The sequence below is a fragment of the Erpetoichthys calabaricus genome, chromosome 4, assembly GCF_900747795.2.
Source record: "Erpetoichthys calabaricus chromosome 4, fErpCal1.3, whole genome shotgun sequence".
Lineage (NCBI taxonomy): Eukaryota > Metazoa > Chordata > Cladistia > Polypteriformes > Polypteridae > Erpetoichthys > Erpetoichthys calabaricus.
In genome coordinates, this window is record NC_041397.2 from 246,578,941 (window position 1) to 246,597,082 (window position 18,142).

Here is an 18,142-nt window from a genome sequence, read left to right on the forward strand (position 1 = left end):
CTAAGCCGCGAGCTATACCCACAGCCTGGCTCGTGGCTCGTTACGCGAACCAATGCTCGTATTTAGAGCTGAATTTTTCGCTCATACTTTCCTCGTATTTTGAATTTCTCGTATACAGAGGTGCTCGTATCTCGAGGTTCCACTGTATAATTAAACAACAAGATCTGCTTGACGTAAATGGAGTCAATGATTATGAAACTGGTTGGGACAAAAACCTGTAGCTGTACAGGTACCCAAGGTCTGACCTAGGGAGCCACCTCTTTACAGGTGATTTAACGAGCAACACACAAAATAGAAAAATGGTGTGATGCCTCTAAAAGACCCATAGAACTGTCGAGGGCCCTCTGTAACTTGACCTGTGCAGGCAGGCTTTGGCTTATACGGGCCTAAAATGTGAATCTAGATTCAAACAATCAAAATCTAGATTTAAATGTCCCAAAATATACAAAGATTTACATAAATGTTCCCATTCGAGAGGAATTGAATACCTCTGGCTTGAAAGACAAGTCCAATTCAAAATCATTATAAATGATTACATTTATTTTTTTTTTTGTTCTTTATTTCGCCTTATACAATTTCTTGTATTAGGAATTTGTTAGTTTTCGCATACCCCTTGGGGTCAGAGCACAGGGTCAGCCATTGTACAGCGCTCCTGGAGCAATTACAGGTTAAGGGCCTTGCTCAAGGGCCCAGCAGAGTAGGACCTCTTTTGGCAGTGACGGGAATTTGTTCCAGCAACCTTCGGGATACCAGCACAGATCCTTAGCCTCAGAGCCACCACTCCGCCCTCCGCCTTTTATTTGCATTAAACCAAAGAAGAACCATAATGTCGCCAAGGCAAAAATGCAAAAGCAGTGAGGGTTTACCTCACAAGACAACCCACAGCAACAAATCTTAATCCACAATCCAATAATCAAGTTTCAAGAACAAAAGCAAAAATCCAATAAGCCGGAGAATCAGTACTAGCAAAAAACATTTCACCTCAGCAGGTGCTCCCCACCCTCGCAACATATAGGCTAAGGATGGTCCTTCAGTGATGACATCAGGGTGTGGCCCATCTTGTTGGAATTTCACATACACAAAACACAAGGCGCAGAAGAGAATATTAAAATATAATACATATTCAGTCAGGTCCATAAGTATTTGGACAGTGTCATGATTTTCATAATTTTGACTCTCTACACCACCACAATGGATTTGAAACATAGCAATCTAGATGTGACTGAAGTATAGACTTTCAGCTTTAATCCTTGGGGTTTAACAAAAATATTATATGAGCTGTTTAGAAAAGACAAACCTTTTTATACATGGTCCCCATATTTTCAGAGGCTCAAAAGTATTTGGACAAACTAACATAATCATAAATGTAATGATCATTTTCAATATTTGGTTGAAAATCCTTTACAGTCAATCACCACCTGAAGTCTGGAACCCATGGCCATCTCCAAATGCTGGGTTTCCACCCTAGTGATACTTTGCCAGGCCTTTACTGCAGCCGTCTTCAGTTGCTGCTTGTTCGTTGGACTTTCTTCTATCAAGGGAAATGCATGTCCAATTGGGTTGAGGTCAGTTGATCAACTTGACCTTTGAAGAATATTCCACTACTTTGCATTTGAAAAACACTTGGTTTGCTTTCACAGCAAAGCAGTCCATCTGTACTGTGAAGCATTGTCCTATTTGTTTTGCAAGATTTGGCTGAATCAGAGCAGATCATATAGTCCTGTACACTTCAGAATTCACCCTGTTTATTCCGCCAGCAGTCATATTATCAATAAACACTAGTGACTGACATCTATTTACAGTAATTCATGATTATTGGATTCATTGGATCATAAGCCATTTCTTCTCTTCTCCATACTCTTCTCTTTCCGACATGCCGGTATATATTGATCTTAGTTTCCTTTGTCCAAAAAAGTTGTTCCAGAACTGGACAGGCTTTTAAAAATGTTTTCTACCAAAGTCTAATCTGTCCTCTCGTATGTTTGAGGTTTACCAGTGGTTTGCACCTTGTAGTAAACCCATGTCTTTACTTTCATGAAGTTATCTCTTTAATGTTGACTTTGGCAATGTTAGGAGGGTGGTCTTGGTTTGTCTAAATGTTGTGAAGGGCTGCTTCGTCACCAAAGACATAATTCTGCAGTCATCCAGACCAGTTGTCTTCTGTGATTTACCAGACTTTCTGGTGTTGCTGAGTTCACCAATGTGTTCTTTCTTTTTAAGAATGTACAAAATGGTTGATTTGACCACTACTAGTTTTTCTGCTATAATAATAATAATAATAATGCATTTTATTTATAGGCGCACTTTACATTAGCAGTAAATCTCAAAGTGCAACATAAAAAGTTTATACAAAAGCAAAGCAAGATAAAAACAGAGATAAAACAACAATAATTATAGCATTCTTGTTAATAAGCTTTCCTAAGTAGAAAAGTCTTTAGCTGTTTTTTAAAATAGCCCACCATCTGCTGTGTTCTTAGGCTCTCTGGTAGGGCATTCCAGAGCCGGGGAGCAGCGGCTGCAAAGGCTCGGTCTCCCATTGTATGAAGTTTGGACACCGAGGGGCAAAGGCGTTGGGTATTTGTTAAACAGAGGTTTCTTGTTATAATATAAGGAGTTCTTTAAGATATTGTGGAGCATTTCCATGGATACACTGGTGAGTAAACAAACAGAGTTTGTATTCGATACGGAGATGGATAGGGAGCCAATGAAGTGATCGAAGGATTTGTGAAATGTGTTCATATTTCTGCACCCTCATCAGGATTCTTGCAGCACTATTTTGAATTTGTTGTAGCTTTTGAAGGCTCTTGTTGGGTATCCTGATGAGGAGTGCATTACAATAGTCCAGTCTGGATGAGACAAAGGCATGAACCAGCCTTTCAGCATCACAGAGGGAGAGGTAGGGATGGAGTTTGGCTATGTTTCGAAGATGACGGAATGCAATTTTACAAAGGTGATGGATATGTATATCAAATGATAGATGGGAGTCTAACTTGACACCCAGATTTGTAACAGAAGGGTAGAGGGTAATGGTACGGTCAGAAAAGGAAATACAATTTACAGAGGAACGAAGTTGATGGGGAGTGCCAATTAAAAGAGCTTCAGTTTTGGTGCTGTTCAGCTTGAGGAAGTTCTTGGACATCCAGGCCTCAGTCTCATCCAAGCAAGAGGAAAAAGTTGTTGGAGGTGTAAGAGAAGTCGAATCCAGTCCCACATAGAGCTATCTCTCTAAAGGTTTTGTTTTGTATTCTCAGCATAATGATGGAGTGTTTTTACTTGCATAGAGAGCTCTTTGGACCTCATATTGAGAGTTCACAGTAACCAGTAACGTATTCCACATTTGGAATCAATTCCAGATTTCTTACGTGCTTATGATAGTTAATGATGATGAAATAATGAGAGAACTGCGCCCACCTGGCTATGGAGCAGCTCGTCAGTCAAATATTCATGTACTTTTGAACTCCATGGAAATAGGGTGTGTGGTGGGTTGGGGGCTATGCAGAAAAATGTCTGTTATTCATAAACAACTCATACAGTATTTTTTCAAATCCATTGTGGTGGCGTACAAATACTTATGGACCTGACTGAATACTAAATAATAAATACACAGGTACTATTAATAAATAACACATAATTACAATAAACACATGAAAAAAATAATACTTTTTAATAAACACAGAAAATGCAGAAAACGTTAAGTAAAAATAAGTCTGGGAAATATATCTGGCTGATACACCACAACAGGATTTTGGTAGAATTAACTGTGTGCTTTATCAAAGATAGTATCCTTGGAAACAATACATAAATTTATAGCATAGTACTTAAGCTACTTTTTTATTTTCTATTTTTTTCTTTATTTTTATTGTATTTGTTTCTTGCTACTCTTCTTTTTACATCCTGGTCCCTCATTGCTAATTTTGGATATTATGTGTTTTCTTTTAGACATCAGCGGAAGAAATGATTACTAGCACTGCTTATCTGGATTTGTTTCTTCGAAGTATCACAGAAACAGCTCTTCTGAAAGCCTTTTTGCGTTTCATCCTTTTGCATAGGCATGACAATGAAACTATCCTGGATACGCTTATAACTAGAATCAACAGTGGCGCACGGGTAAGGAATAGCAGACAAGATATAGGACAACATGGTGTACAGGTGTATTTTAAAGAAAACTTTTTTTTTAAGATCTTATATTTACTTTTCTCAAGTTATGCTGTTTCTTAGCTCCCTTTCAACTTACTGTATTTTTTTTTCCTGTTTAGCTCTGCATGGTTTCTCTTAGTCTTTTCAAAACCCTGCTTTCTCTAAACTGTGAAGACTTCATGCTACAGCTTGTACTCAGGTAATTAAGCATTGCTATTTAATTGAGAAAATCATTTGCTGTCTAAGAAGTACAGAATAAGTGCATGACAGTTTGAGGAATAAGCAGTTTAATTACTGCTGTGAAATATTTGATACAAACACACTATCTGCACATTTGTATAAAACAGGAACATTCCTGACACTTCCTTGACTTTTACGCATTTCATAATTATTCTGTTTGGCAAGATATGTTACTAATAAAATTCTTACAATTATTTAGGAGACAACATAATTCTGGGTGGTTAATAAATGCATGCTAGGTTAGCTCTCTATTGCCACTTGCTTCACCATTTTTCTCCATATTTAATCCCGGAATCCCACAAAAATCATTTAATTTGATCCTTTACATCAGAGGATTCAGTGATATTGTCATCTGCCAGGGTTTAGAATGTTAAGGTTTCTAGCCCAGTGAAGAAATTGGTCTGTAACTTAGGAAATTACAGATCAAAATGCAATTAGGCCTAGTGTAGTCTTTTTCTGCCAGGACAAGAAGCTTGTTGCTAGGAGAGATTCCACTCAGCTAATTTTGCCAAAAGGACTTTGCTGCAAAATAAAGATGAGCTAAAAAGATTACAAAGGAGTTTTGGCATCATCACGGTCAAGGGCTGTCAAATTAGACAACAAGTAAGGTTTGAATGTTTAATAATCAAATATATTTAAATAGATAATGATTCTGAGTATTACGTGTCTGTTTGTGCGCTCTTTTGTGTACATTAATATTATAATAGTAATATTATGTGACAGCAGTGGCGGTAGCAACAGCAAGAACAAAAACCAAAAGGACTGATATTTAAATATAACAGCCATCAAGCCACCTGCACAGGTGCACTCTATAAAAGGAAAGAATATGCAAAGTTGCCTTGTCTTCTGTCTAGACTGACTGCTGAGTTAGCAAGTAATAAAGAAATAAATAAATATATTACATTTATATAGTGCTTTTCTTACCTATTCAAATTACTTTACAGCAAGCCATAAGTAAAGTCAATGACAAAAAGGAGCTTATATCCTTATTGAGACTAGCACAGCACTTCATGACATTATTATTATTAGTATTAGTATTATCGGCCATGATTGCTTAAAAAAAGCTGTGCAACTTTTTGGACTTCACCAGACATGTAGGATGTAGTTAGTTAAAAATAATCAAAAAAAAAACCAAAAATGCCACTGGTGAAAAGTAGAGTGTGTGGATTTATTTAGTAAGCTTGTAGTGCCAACTGGCAGTTCAGTGCTGTAAACAGGAGAGAGCAGTTAATGAGTAACAGACAAGATTAACACTAGAATCCCTGAAACCTACAAAAAAACTCGTAATCCCACCCCACCTTAAATTCCTTTGTACCTCTCCATTAGCGTCTTTTGTTTTGTAAATGTGTCGATCAGCACAAGCAGCCTGAAGTCCAAATATCAAATAAACACTTTCACACAAGGTACACGTATAACAAAACAAGTGCGCTTTTATTCAAGAATATAATCAAAGAATAAGAAATTGGTCTAAGGTATGACGTTGACACGACCGCTTGGCTGGTGCAGCAGTAAGAAGTCACGGATTTCTGTCCCCAACTCTGAGAATCTTCTCTGACTTGAACTGCTTCAGTTGGGGTAGTTGGGGGGAGATAGCAGGCTGCTTCTGCTGTTTAACACATTTACAAAACAATAGACGCTAATGGAAAGGTGCAAAAGAATTTAAGGTGGGCCAGGATTACAAGTTTTTTCGTAGGCTTCAGGGATTCTAGTGTTAAACTAAACTGTATTTTTTTCCTTCTTTACAGATGCAGCAAAACAGTAATCTGAGTATTTCTAATTACACCTCAGTGAGCAGCCATGTGAGACAGAGATACTGCATGTATACTGCATGTTAATGGGGATAGCTAAATGGGCTTTGGTGACACTGAAGATGTTTTTTACAAGGGGTATATGTTATGGTAATAAACAGAAAAACAGAATTATAACCATTATTTTTCATTTGCATTAATGAGAATGCCCTAGCATGAAATAACCGTTATAGATCACAGGTTTAGGAGTGTGTCTGAACAAGATCAGAACCAGGACAATACTTTTACAGTACCAACGATATGTTTAGAAAATTCTGCTCTCTTCATCAAAAAGTGGAGCAATGGGATGGACAAAACTGTCTCAGACTACTTTGTGAGGCAGAGTGGATCTAAGTGTTACTAATGAAGATAGCAAACTTACAATTAAACATTATGAAAAGGCTGATGTGCAAAACCAGATTTTCAAAATACCACAGCTTTGAAAAGAGTGTCTGGAGTAACACCGTGTGAAAATTAGTGGGAGGTACACCAAATAACTGTTCTTTTACGATCTAATATCAGCCATTGCCTTCAAATAAAATCTTGTTCAAATTATATTTGAATAGTAAAGTTCAATTTGACAGCCCTATGACAGTTGGGTGCAAATAGATTTAGCCATAGAAATGACAAGTTGTGTCCTTGAGTTTTATGTTAATAGATCTAGAGGACAGAAACCTAAGGAATAATGTGTGTGTTATAGTTATTAAAGAAAACATAGATAATTGTACTCCAATGGAGTTTAGATAAAACATGGTCTGCAATATTCTGCATCATGATATTTTTTTTCCCACTGGTGATGGAAAGATGTCACAGAGTATATATATTTCCACCTGTTTATCATGCCATAGACCAGCGGTTCTCAAACTGCTGAAGTAACAAAAAAGGGGGCGCGAATGTTGCCATATGTGGTGTAATTTCGCTATTTGTAGGGAAATTTTAAACTTGTAGCGGTGTATCGGCAGCAAAAAAATATAGGAATAAATTTTATTAGGGTTTCAAAAAAAAAACGTTGGGGGGGCGCGATTAAAACTGTTATGAAAACTCTGGTCGCAAATACTTAAAAGTTGAGAAACGCTGCCATAGACTATGATAATGAGGTTTCTTAATTATGTTGAGTGTTAAACAATTCTCTGTGAGGCACAGAAAATTCCTATTCTATTCTTGTAAGGCAAGTAAAGTTTTCTGTTCTCTATTTTAGTTAAGCAATGACTCACACCAGGAAAGCAATGATACCTGTATTCAGAAGAGCTTACATACATTTATTTTGTACCCTACTTGTCTCAAGCTAACTCATGCTTCAGCACTTATGGTTTCTGATGACCAGAAGCAGAACTCCTGAGGCCACTGACAATTTTCATGCCACCAGCACATTCTCTCTATTATGGCTACTTTCGTTTTATTTCTTCCACCTCTCTGTTCATTTTGGTATTTCTGATTACTCTCCTGGATCTTTATCCTGTGTCCTGTTTATGATGCAAAATATACTTAGAAGATTTTTGTTGCTCCCGTAGTGATGATTGAAGTCACCTTGACTGCTCTCTCCACCTCATTTGACATAAGAATTACGTTGCTGGTCAGACATTGCTACTAGAAATGCCTTTGATCTTAGTTCTACTACTGTTTGCCATTTACACCAGCTTGTATGTATTCTCCAATTCTGTTTTACAACAGCACATACATGAACTGGACTCCACCTTTCTTTTTGTTGCCAACACCATCACAGTACAGCTGTTATGTCTGAAACATTTGTGGCATCAGATTTCTTTGACCATTGGTATGCCTGCTTGTCATCTCCATGCTTCCACTTGGACCTTTGAGAATCAGATGCAGCACTGTGGTGTGTCTGTCCTTGATTTTTCATATGTTGCTACATGTATTCACTGTGTACAACTGTACCCAGCTTTTACTATTTTTGACTTAAAAGAGAAGATGGCACTGAGTGAATGGAACAAGTTGCCGCTAAAGAATAAATGGTGGAAGGAGGCCCACTCACAATATTTTCACAGACACAGCAGACTAAATCTATTAAAATAAGTCAATAAATAGTTTTCTTTGCTTGATGCTGACACTCATCCCAGATTGTACTGTGCCTTAAGCCATAAGAACTGTTCCAGTGTGCAACTTGTACTGTATGTATATGAAGCACCATTTGTGCTTTAAAAAAAAAAAAAGATTTAGGTACACATCTGCCATCGAACCATTGTGTCTATATGTGATTTCCTGTAAAAATATGATTGCGTACACATTATTGGCACATATATTAATTCACATTCATTGACAATGTTTCAGATCACATGATTCCATAGCATACTGACAGCTTTGTCACCTTGCCAGACATTCGGCACACATCTTTGTGTAGAACTGCATCATTTGTTACTACAATCCATGCCAGAACATAACTGTTGATGTATTTTCACTCCGTACACAAACCTGGCATTAGCTTTTGGATAGCTGCTGGTACACATAGCAAATATGTACTGAACAGTGTTTCCACATTGAAGAAAGTTCACACTCAGTCTTTGGAAAGACTTGTTGAATTTTTCTCAGGCAAAGAAGGAAATGTCACCATTGAGAATAGTTTCACAGCACTTTCCATGGCAAATAAGCTACTTGCCAAAAAGACTGTTATCACGAGGCATGAGCTTTAGCTCCACTTTGAAAAGTGCTCCAAGAAATGGTTAAGGTACCAATCTCACAAAAAGTGTAGATACATTTTGAGGTTGGAATATGCACCAGCAAGAAAGCAAAGGGAGAGGTGAACAAAGTTCCACCATTATGTGTGCATAGCAAGCTGCTTACAAAACACTACTGCAATTTATGCTGATTGCTGATGCCAAATGCTTTATGATTAGCTAACTGGCAACTTGTCATTTACACACATATACCATGAAATATGTGAATATGGCTGTAAATTGTAAACTACACAGAAAATATTAATTTCTACTTAATTTGTTATCTTGTCTTGGTTTGCTTTTCACAATTAAGTGCTGAAGCAATTCTAAACTGAGCAGCAGTGGAACTCCAAAAACTTTTTTTTTATTATTTTATTTTAGTTGAAAATATTTACTATGTGCAAAAAAATATTTTTTTACGTACACCCAGGTTGTTTTAGGCTATCTGTGGTTTTTGGATGCAGTATCGGGATTCCAAGCTGATAGCTGATAAGCCATTAATAAGAACAAAGTAATTCAGAAAATGCTTGCTGCGACATTGACATTTATAGTACCTAAGAAATCATAGTAGTTCTAGTAAAGAATTTATTAAGGGAATTTCTGACCTACACCAGAAGATATAATGAAAGTTGAGCAGGATACACAAGGGAAAACTCCACTGACTCTTCCCCTTGTGGGTTTGAGTATACAGCAGTGTTGTTGCTTAAACCTAAACCTTATGTTAAAAAGGCTTCTATTTTTTATAATATGCGTTTTATCTTAAGCTATTAACTATCACCTATTTATTTGTTCATCCAGAAAACTAATATACATTAATTTTGCAGAGATTAGAAAGTACAGTATGTAATAGTGTATTACTTACATGTTTTATATATACAGTGGAACCTCGGTTTGCGAGCATAATTCGTTCCGGAAACGTGCTCGTAGTCTAAAGCACTCATATATCAAAGTGAATTTCCCCATAAGAAATAATGGAAACTCAGATGATTTGTTCCACAACCCAAAACTATTCATATAGTCTTTTTTTTTTATACTTAGATACACACACAATGTTTGTCTGAATATATCCAAATGTCTCATTTAAAATTTTGGTATAAGGGAGTAGTATCACACTAGTACTTAGTACTAGATCCTGAAGTGCAATTTGCAAAAATAAATTAAATCATTTAAAAACAAACCAGAAAACACTAAAACAATTTGGAAACACAAACACAAATCAGATTATGCAAAAACAACGTGATAATGCAAAAGTAAATCAGAAAATTCCAAAACAAATTAGAAAATAGAAAATCAAATTAAATATGCAAAAACAAATCAGAATTAGGTAAAACAAATTGAATACAGAAAATGCAAAAACAAATCAGAAAACACAAAAAACAAATTGAATATGCAGAAACAAATTGGAAACGCAAAAACAAATGGAATATGCAAAAACAAATCTGAATATCCATCCATCCATCCATTATCCAACCCGCTATATCCTAACTGCAGGGTCACTTGGGTCTGCTGGAGCCGATCCCAGCCAACACAGGGCGCAAGGCAGGAAACAAACCCTGGACAGAGCGCCAGCCCACCTTAGCAAATCAGGATGTTCAAAAACAAATTGAATACAGAAAAACAGTTCAGAAGCAAAAAATGGAACAGCACACAAATAAAATGATGACTGCACAAAACAAATTCGGAAGCATGAAAACAAAAAGCAAAAAAGCAGTGAAAACTAAACATATATCAAAATTCAATCTCAGCTTTTCAACAAGTGGTGTGGTGGACCCAAGAATGCTGAAAAGTAAAAGAGATCTGTTATCTTTTTTTTAGGTATTTTTATATACTTTAGCAGAGAAGATAACATTTATTTAACTTCAGGCACTCTTTTGCCAAAACAGTGGCAGAGCCAACTGAGATTTCACCATTAAATGAGTTTGTATCCAGTAGAAATCTCACATGTCTACTGCAAGCTTAGCAGAGCAAATTTAATGCCTTGATATCAGAGAGGCTCAGAGTAGAGTCGTTAACCCTCTGCATCGAGAGGAGCCAGCTAAGGTGGTTCAGGCATCAGATATGAATGCTTCCCGGATGCCTCCCTGTGGAGGTTTTACTGGCACGAACAGCTGGGAGGAGACCTTGGGGAAAACCCAGGGATCACTGGTAGGATGATATCTCCCACATGGCCTTGGAATATCTTGGGATCCCACAGTATGAGTTGGCAAGTGTGGCTAGAAAAAGGACGTATGGGCCTCAGTGCTAAGACTGTTGCCCAGCAACCCGCTTCAGATAAGCGGCGGAAAATTAAATTAAATGTATCTTATACAGAAAACCACATTTTTCATTTTAGATTGAAATTTTTTATTGAGCCCTATGATATAATTAAGAATACTATTTTGCCATGTAAATTAATAACACTTTTTATGTAACCACTCTAATCAGAAGGGTAATTGCTTCTTCTTCTTCTTTTGGCTGCTCCCATTACGGGTGGCCACAGCATATTATCTTTTTCCATTGTATTATCGTAGTATTTCCCTCTATTTACACTTTACCTGTTTTCCCTCAAGGATAAGTGTACTCATCAAGTTCGTTATCGGAATGGTCTACTGTTGCACTTTAAGATGAACACACACACACACACATAGCTATATGCATACACACAGACCCTAACCACAACAGTGCCCCATGAATGACACACACACGCTGATTAACCTTTAGCATTTTAAACCACTTTAAAGTGCTTTAGGTGTAACACAGCCTGTCACTCAGCACTTCAAGAGACTTACTTATTATCGGCATGAACAACATACGATGTTTTAATGGTATCTCAGACCTAAGTATTACTTTTGGTCTACAAGAATACATTTAAACATACAAACACTCAGCACTTTTGACTATAGGCCATTTATCAGCCAAGAATACCTCCTTTACGTACTGTTCCCTACTATTGAGTGGAGCTGTCACTTCTCAGCCCTAATAAACCTCGCAGCACAAAGGTAATGGCAATTCTCCGGCTGAACTAGGTGCTCAAAGAAATCTAACTTATTATTTCAATCACTCTATAGACATTAAGACGAAGCATAGAAAGTTAAAAGCAGCATGGTATTTATAGAAAATAATAATAATACCACTGGAACAAAGAATAATAGAAAATACGTACTGATAGGAAGGTATGAATATATATAGTCTTTAGAAAAAGCTTACAAAAAAAAGTAGAGATGACAAGGATGAAAGTCCCAGGGCGGCGTTTGATTTAGAAATCGATGTTCATGAAAATGCTGTTAACTGACGATTTGATGAAAACTGGTCATACGTGTCTTTGTTTTCTTTTCTGATGTTGCTTTTCCATCATTGCTGTTTCTCTTCTTCTTCGTTGCTTTCAAATGAGGCATATTTATTATAAAGTTTCATGTCATGGTTTCACAACACATGAATGTTCCATGCACATGATTGGCTGGCTGTCAATATGATGGATGAATTTTGCTCAAACTCTTTAATCTATCTTTTCCCAGATAATAAAGTTTTTTGACATTGCCTTGTGTCCTCCTTTCCCAGGCTGTAAACCAAATTGTTGTCTCAGATGTCCATCCATAAAATAATCAATAGCCTGAGGCATGGTTCAGTCCTCCTTTCCCAGGCTGTAATACAAATTTAGCACTATGCTGTGAACAACTGTTATAAAAGTGAGGTGTAAGTGAAGAGGATATGCCTTTTTATTATAATGCCTCCTACATCTGAATTCTTCTTGTTGGGATTGAGCAAAATATAATAATAAAAATATAGAGAATAATTTGTAGATTTTATGCACCATAACATCCATATATTCCTGTCTTCTGCATCTTGCTCTGTCACACCGATCACCTGCATGTCCTCTTTCACCACATCCATAAATCTTCTCTTAGGCCTTCGTCTTTTCCTCTTTCCTGGAAGCTCTATCTTTAACATCCTTCTACCAATATACCAAGCATCTCTCCTCTGCGCATGTCCAAACCAATGCAATCTCGCCTCCCTTTCACTCTTGCTGATAACCATCTGTCACAAATTACTCCTGACACTCTTCTCCACCCATTCCATCCTGCCTGCTCTCTCCTTTTCACCTCTCTTCCACAATCTCCATTACTCTGTACTGTTGATCCCAAGTATTTCCCTTTGCCAGACCTACTCCCTGCATCCTCACCATTCCACTGACCCTCCTCTCATTCACACACATGTATTCTGTCTTGTTCTTACTGACCTTCATTCCTCTCATCTCTAGAGTATATCTCCACCTCTCCAAGGTCTCCTCAACCTGCTCCCTACTCTCGCTACAGATCACAATGTAATCAGCAAACATCATAGTCCAAGGGGACGCCTGTCTAATCTGTCAACTTGCCCATCACCATTGCAAATAAGAAAGGTCTCAGAGCCGATCCATGATGTAATCCCACCTCTACATTGAATGCATCCGTCACTCCTACCTCAGACCCCACCACTGTCACACTTCCCTCGTACATATCCTATACAATTCTTACATACTTCTCTGCCACTCCTGACTTCCTCATACAATACCACAACTCCTCTCGAGGCACCCTGTCATATGCTTTCTCCAGGTCCACAAAGTCACAATGTAACCAACTTCTGGCCTTCTCTATACTTCTCCATCAACACCCTCAGAGCAATCATTGCACCTGTTGTGCTCTTTCCTGGCATGAAACAATACTGCTGCTCACTAATCATCACCTCCCGTCTTACCCTAGCTTCCACTACTGTTTCCCATAACTTCATGCTTTGGCTCATCAATTGTATCCCCCTGTAGTTACCACAGTTCTGCACATCCCCCTTATTCTTAAAAACCGGTACCAGTACACTTCTTCTCCACTTCAAGATTCCTCTTGCTTTCTAAGATTCCATTAAACAATCTGGTTAAAAACTCCATTGCCATCTCTCCTAAACACGTCCATACTTCCACAGATATGTCATCTAGACCAACGGCCTTACTTCCTCCTTGCTAATCCATTGCACTTCCTGATTCACTATCTCCACATCATCTAACTTTCTCTCTCTCTCATTCTCTTCATTCATCAGCCTCTCGAAGTACTCTTTCCATCTTCTCAACACACCCTCCTCGCTTGTGAGTATGTTTCTATCTTTATCCTTTATGATGCTATCCTGCTGCACATCTTTCCCAGCTCGGTCCCTCTGTCTAGCCAATCGGTACAGGTCCTTTCTCCCTCCTTAGTCTCCAGCGTCTCATACAACTCATCATACGCCTTTTCTTTAACCTTCGCCACCTCTCTCTTCACCTTGTGCCTTATCTCCTTGTATTCGTATCTACTTTCAGCATCTCTCTGACAATCCCACTTCTTCTTTGCCATCCTCTTCCTCTGTATACTCTCCTGTACTTCCCCATTCTACCACCAGGTTTCCATTTCCTCCTTCTTCTGTCCAGATGTCACGACAAGCACCCTTTTGCTGTCACCCTTACTCCTTCTGCTTTAGTTGCCCAGCTGTCTGGTAACTCTTCACTGCCACCCTGTGCCTGTCTTACCTCCTCCCTAAACTCAGCCTTGCAGTCATTTTTCAACTTCCACCATTTAATCCTTGACTCTGCCCTCCCTCTCCTCTTCTTGATCTCCAACGTCATCCTACAGACCACCATCCCATGCTGTCTAACTACACTTTCCCCTGCCACCACTTTGCAGTCTTTAATCTCATCAGATCAACTCTTCTGCATAGGATATAATCTACCTGTGTGCATCTTACTCCACTCTTGTACATCACATTATGTTCCTCCGTCTTCTTAAAATACATATTCACCACAGCCATGCCTATCCTTTTTGCAAAATCCACTATCATCTGACCTTCTGCATTCCTCACCTTGACACCATACCTACCAATCACATCCATATCTCCTCTGTTTCCTTCACCAACATGTCCATTGAAATCCACTCCAATCACCACTTTCTGCTCCTTGGGTACTCTGTCCATCACTTCATCAAACTCACTCCAGAAATCTTCTTTCTCATCCATCGCACACCCAACTTGCAGGGCATATGCACTAACAACATTCATCATCACACCTCCAATTTCCAGCTTCATAATAATTACTCTGTCTGACACTCTTTTCACTTCCAAAACACTCTTGACATACTGTTCCTTCAGAATAACCCCTACCCCATTTTTCTTCCCATCCACACCATGATAAAACAATTTGAATCCACCTCCGATCAACCTGGCCTTAATCCCCTTCGATTTAGTCTCTGGCATGCACAATATATCAAACTTCCTTCTCTCCATCGTATCGGCTAACTCTCTCTCCTTACCAGTCATTCTGTCAACATTCGAAGTTCCTACGCTCAGTTCCACTCTCTTTACCTTCCTCCTCTGTTCTTTCCTCTGGACATGTCTCCCCCCTCTTCTTCTCCTTCGGCCAACAGCAGTGCAATTTCCACCAGCACGGCGGTCGTTGTTAACCTGGGACTCGTCCAATCCAATATGGAAATTTGTATTGTTGTCCACATGTTGATCTGGCAAAATTTTACACCAGATGCCCTTCCTGACGTAACCCTCTCCATTTATCCGGGCTTGGGACCGGCATGAAGAAACACACTGGTTTGTGCATCCCCTGTGGCTGAGTTCAGAAGGGTAATTGCTAAAAAGTTTAAAATATTGAGACATGTTAAAAAATATTCAGAGTAATGCATTTAATAAGCTGGAAATTAAATAGTCAAATATTGTAGAGTACATTATACAGCTGAAATTCTTACATATAAACTTGAGCATGTAATATTGTGTAGTTTTCATATCCTTGTCTTTTTGATGTTGTTTCACTTTAATTCTTATCATACTCAACTTTACCCTTTTTATGATTAGTAAGTCCAATATTTGACATAGCTTGAATCATTTATTTTTTCGCAGGTTTATGAATTATGAGTTTAGGAAATATTGATGGACTTATTTGAGATCTCACATTAAATGTTAAAATGTAATGTTTTTGCTGCCATCAACTGACAAAATTATGCAATTGCTCAATTAAATTTTCTTCAAATACTGGTAGTCTGTTGCCACTTCAGTCTAGTGTACAAACACAATTTTATTTGTGCTTTTCTCCATATAACTCTGTGCTTAATAACTTATCAGGCTAGCTGGTTATTTTATGTTATCTCATAATGTTATTTTATTCCAAAGCACTTGATGTTTTTTAAGGAAATTATAGTGCTTGGAATTGATTACCAAGTAATATATGATGAAATATTTTGTGGGCTTTAAAGGATATCAGTTTAGTTACATATTTCACCAACCATTAAGCAAAGTCTTCAGCCATTAAGTCACCAAGACACAGATTATCAGACTTCAACAATTCATGCCACTAATCTCTTTTCTTTTATCAAAAAAATAAGTAAAACAAATCACTTATATAATAGACCTCAGGAGATTTAAAAATATATCTAAGGATAGCTGGTTTTTCTGTTAGTAAGCAAACTAAACCTTCCAGGCAAGTGTCAGTTGCGTAAACATGCTTGAGCAGATTTAGCCCTAGGAGAACACTATATAAACAATGCATCTTCCATTATCAGCAAATTCATGTCCCAGTTTGTCTAATTAAAGGTTGAAGTGGTGTCCAGGAAGTAACTTTGATAGCCCATAGCTATGAAAGCAAACTAAACATACAGAATCTCAACAAACAATGATGTATCATGCACTGTTGCACCAGCACTTCTAGATTAAGTAGACTGAAATAGTCTCCAGTATTCGTTTAAGTGGTAACTAGATAAACATCTCTCATATATACTGAAAAATTACTACATTGCTAGCTTCGCTGTAACCAAAGGTTTTGCATTCTGCAATAATGTTGTTTATCATTGCCATTTTATGATAGTCTTAGCAAATGTGATTATAGAATGTGATCTGGTATACAGTATAAGCATCTCTAAATTATTCACGGCTTCATATGTTCAAAAGAGAATTGTGAATCTGTTTCTTATTTTAATTGGACACTAATGAAGAGACTGAAGAACCACAGTGACATGATTAAATTTACACATTCATTTTACTCCACACTTTTTATTGAAGTGTGGTGTGTCAAGATTGAAATTTACTGTTCCTAAAGGAAAAGTAGGACAGTAATCAATTCTTCTTGAAACAAATATGTGAATTCCAATTTCTTTCTCCTTCACTGTAAAAAATGTATTAGCTTTTTAACATTTAAAATTTGGCGGAACTTTTTCTTCCTCGTTAATCTGTTTTAGATAAACTGAACATCAGTCACTTGAAGAAACTGCAAAAAATAGATGATGCTTTCTATAATGTTCTTTTTAAACTGTTAAGTACTTAAAATGTAATTGAAGATGTGTTTATTGTCAGTTGGAAGTGTTATGTGTACTAATCATGAAACTGTGTAAATGTTTATAAATTGAATATCAGTAGTGCAGTGTTTGATTAGAATGGATGCAATCATCTTTCTGAGTTGCATTTTAAATTCATTTGTAGGTATCTCCTGCCTTGTACCCATGTTATGATAAGTCAGAGGCGGGCTGTGAGGGAAATAGACATATATGGGAAGTCATCGGACAAGTTGCTGTCTCTCATTCCCGAATGCTGCAAGCTGGAGTTGGGATCTACTTCAGAGCATGAAGAAGATTCCATGTATTGGAGCAGAGGTAAGGAAATCATATGTATTCTTTAATATAAAATGTTGCTTTCTGAGGTCTGTTAGCTACAATCTGCACAATTACATGTAAATGCAGCACATTCGTCTATCCATTCGTCTGTTTTCTTATACTGTTATTCAACATTAAGTTGCAGGAACTACAACTAGAACACAATCTGATTGATCCAAAAATCACAAAGTGTCTGTCTCAGGGTATGTGTCTTTAGCAATTTTGTTTTATTTGATAAATAAGAAAACCGGTGGATTTAGTTTGAAGCACACCTCCCAAACCACCTCCTATGCTCCTAATTTATTGACTGTGATTGCACTAATATTAAATAATGCTAAAAGATACTGATTACTTGAAAGCTTTTTTATGTGTGTATTTCGTAATATTTCCCATATAGCAGATGCATTCAAGCATAGGGGAGTGAAAGAGTCAAGTTCAAATTATTAATACGTAATTGTTTTTTAATACATAGTTGTTAACTGTTAAATTCCCCTGAATCTTTTTATGCAAATCTGTATTTCCATATAATCTAATAAAAATGTCTGAAGCTACTTCTCTGGCATCTTGGCATTGGGATTAGTTTAAAGCAGAGGAGACAGGATGCTGCAGTACTTAATGTTATTGCCTGATAGTTAGAGGTGGGTGGTATGGACAAACATTTATATCTTGAAATAACTAAAAATTA

The 18,142-nt window shown here is 37.4% G+C and overlaps 2 protein-coding genes across 12 annotated transcripts in view; both read left to right on the forward strand.

The window, feature by feature from the left end:
- Positions 1–18,142, forward strand: part of fhip1b (FHF complex subunit HOOK interacting protein 1B) — a 287,627-nt gene that overhangs the window by 227,086 nt on the left and 42,399 nt on the right. For 3 of the 11 annotated variants that reach the window (XM_051926180.1, XM_051926179.1, XM_028800546.2), the window contains exons 6-8: positions 3,940–4,107; positions 4,257–4,336; positions 17,288–17,457. The exons of 6 other annotated variants lie outside the window; for them this stretch is intronic. In XM_051926180.1, coding sequence (XP_051782140.1) covers positions 3,940–4,107; positions 4,257–4,336; positions 17,288–17,457 — 418 coding nt within the window. The remainder of the gene's footprint in view (positions 1–3,939; positions 4,108–4,256; positions 4,337–17,287; positions 17,458–18,142) is intronic. 2 more of the 11 variants (XM_051926181.1, XM_051926178.1) reach the window with 2 other exon arrangements.
- LOC114651236 (uncharacterized) overlaps positions 1–18,142 on the forward strand; it is a 118,942-nt gene that overhangs the window by 30,165 nt on the left and 70,635 nt on the right. The window lies entirely within an intron of this gene.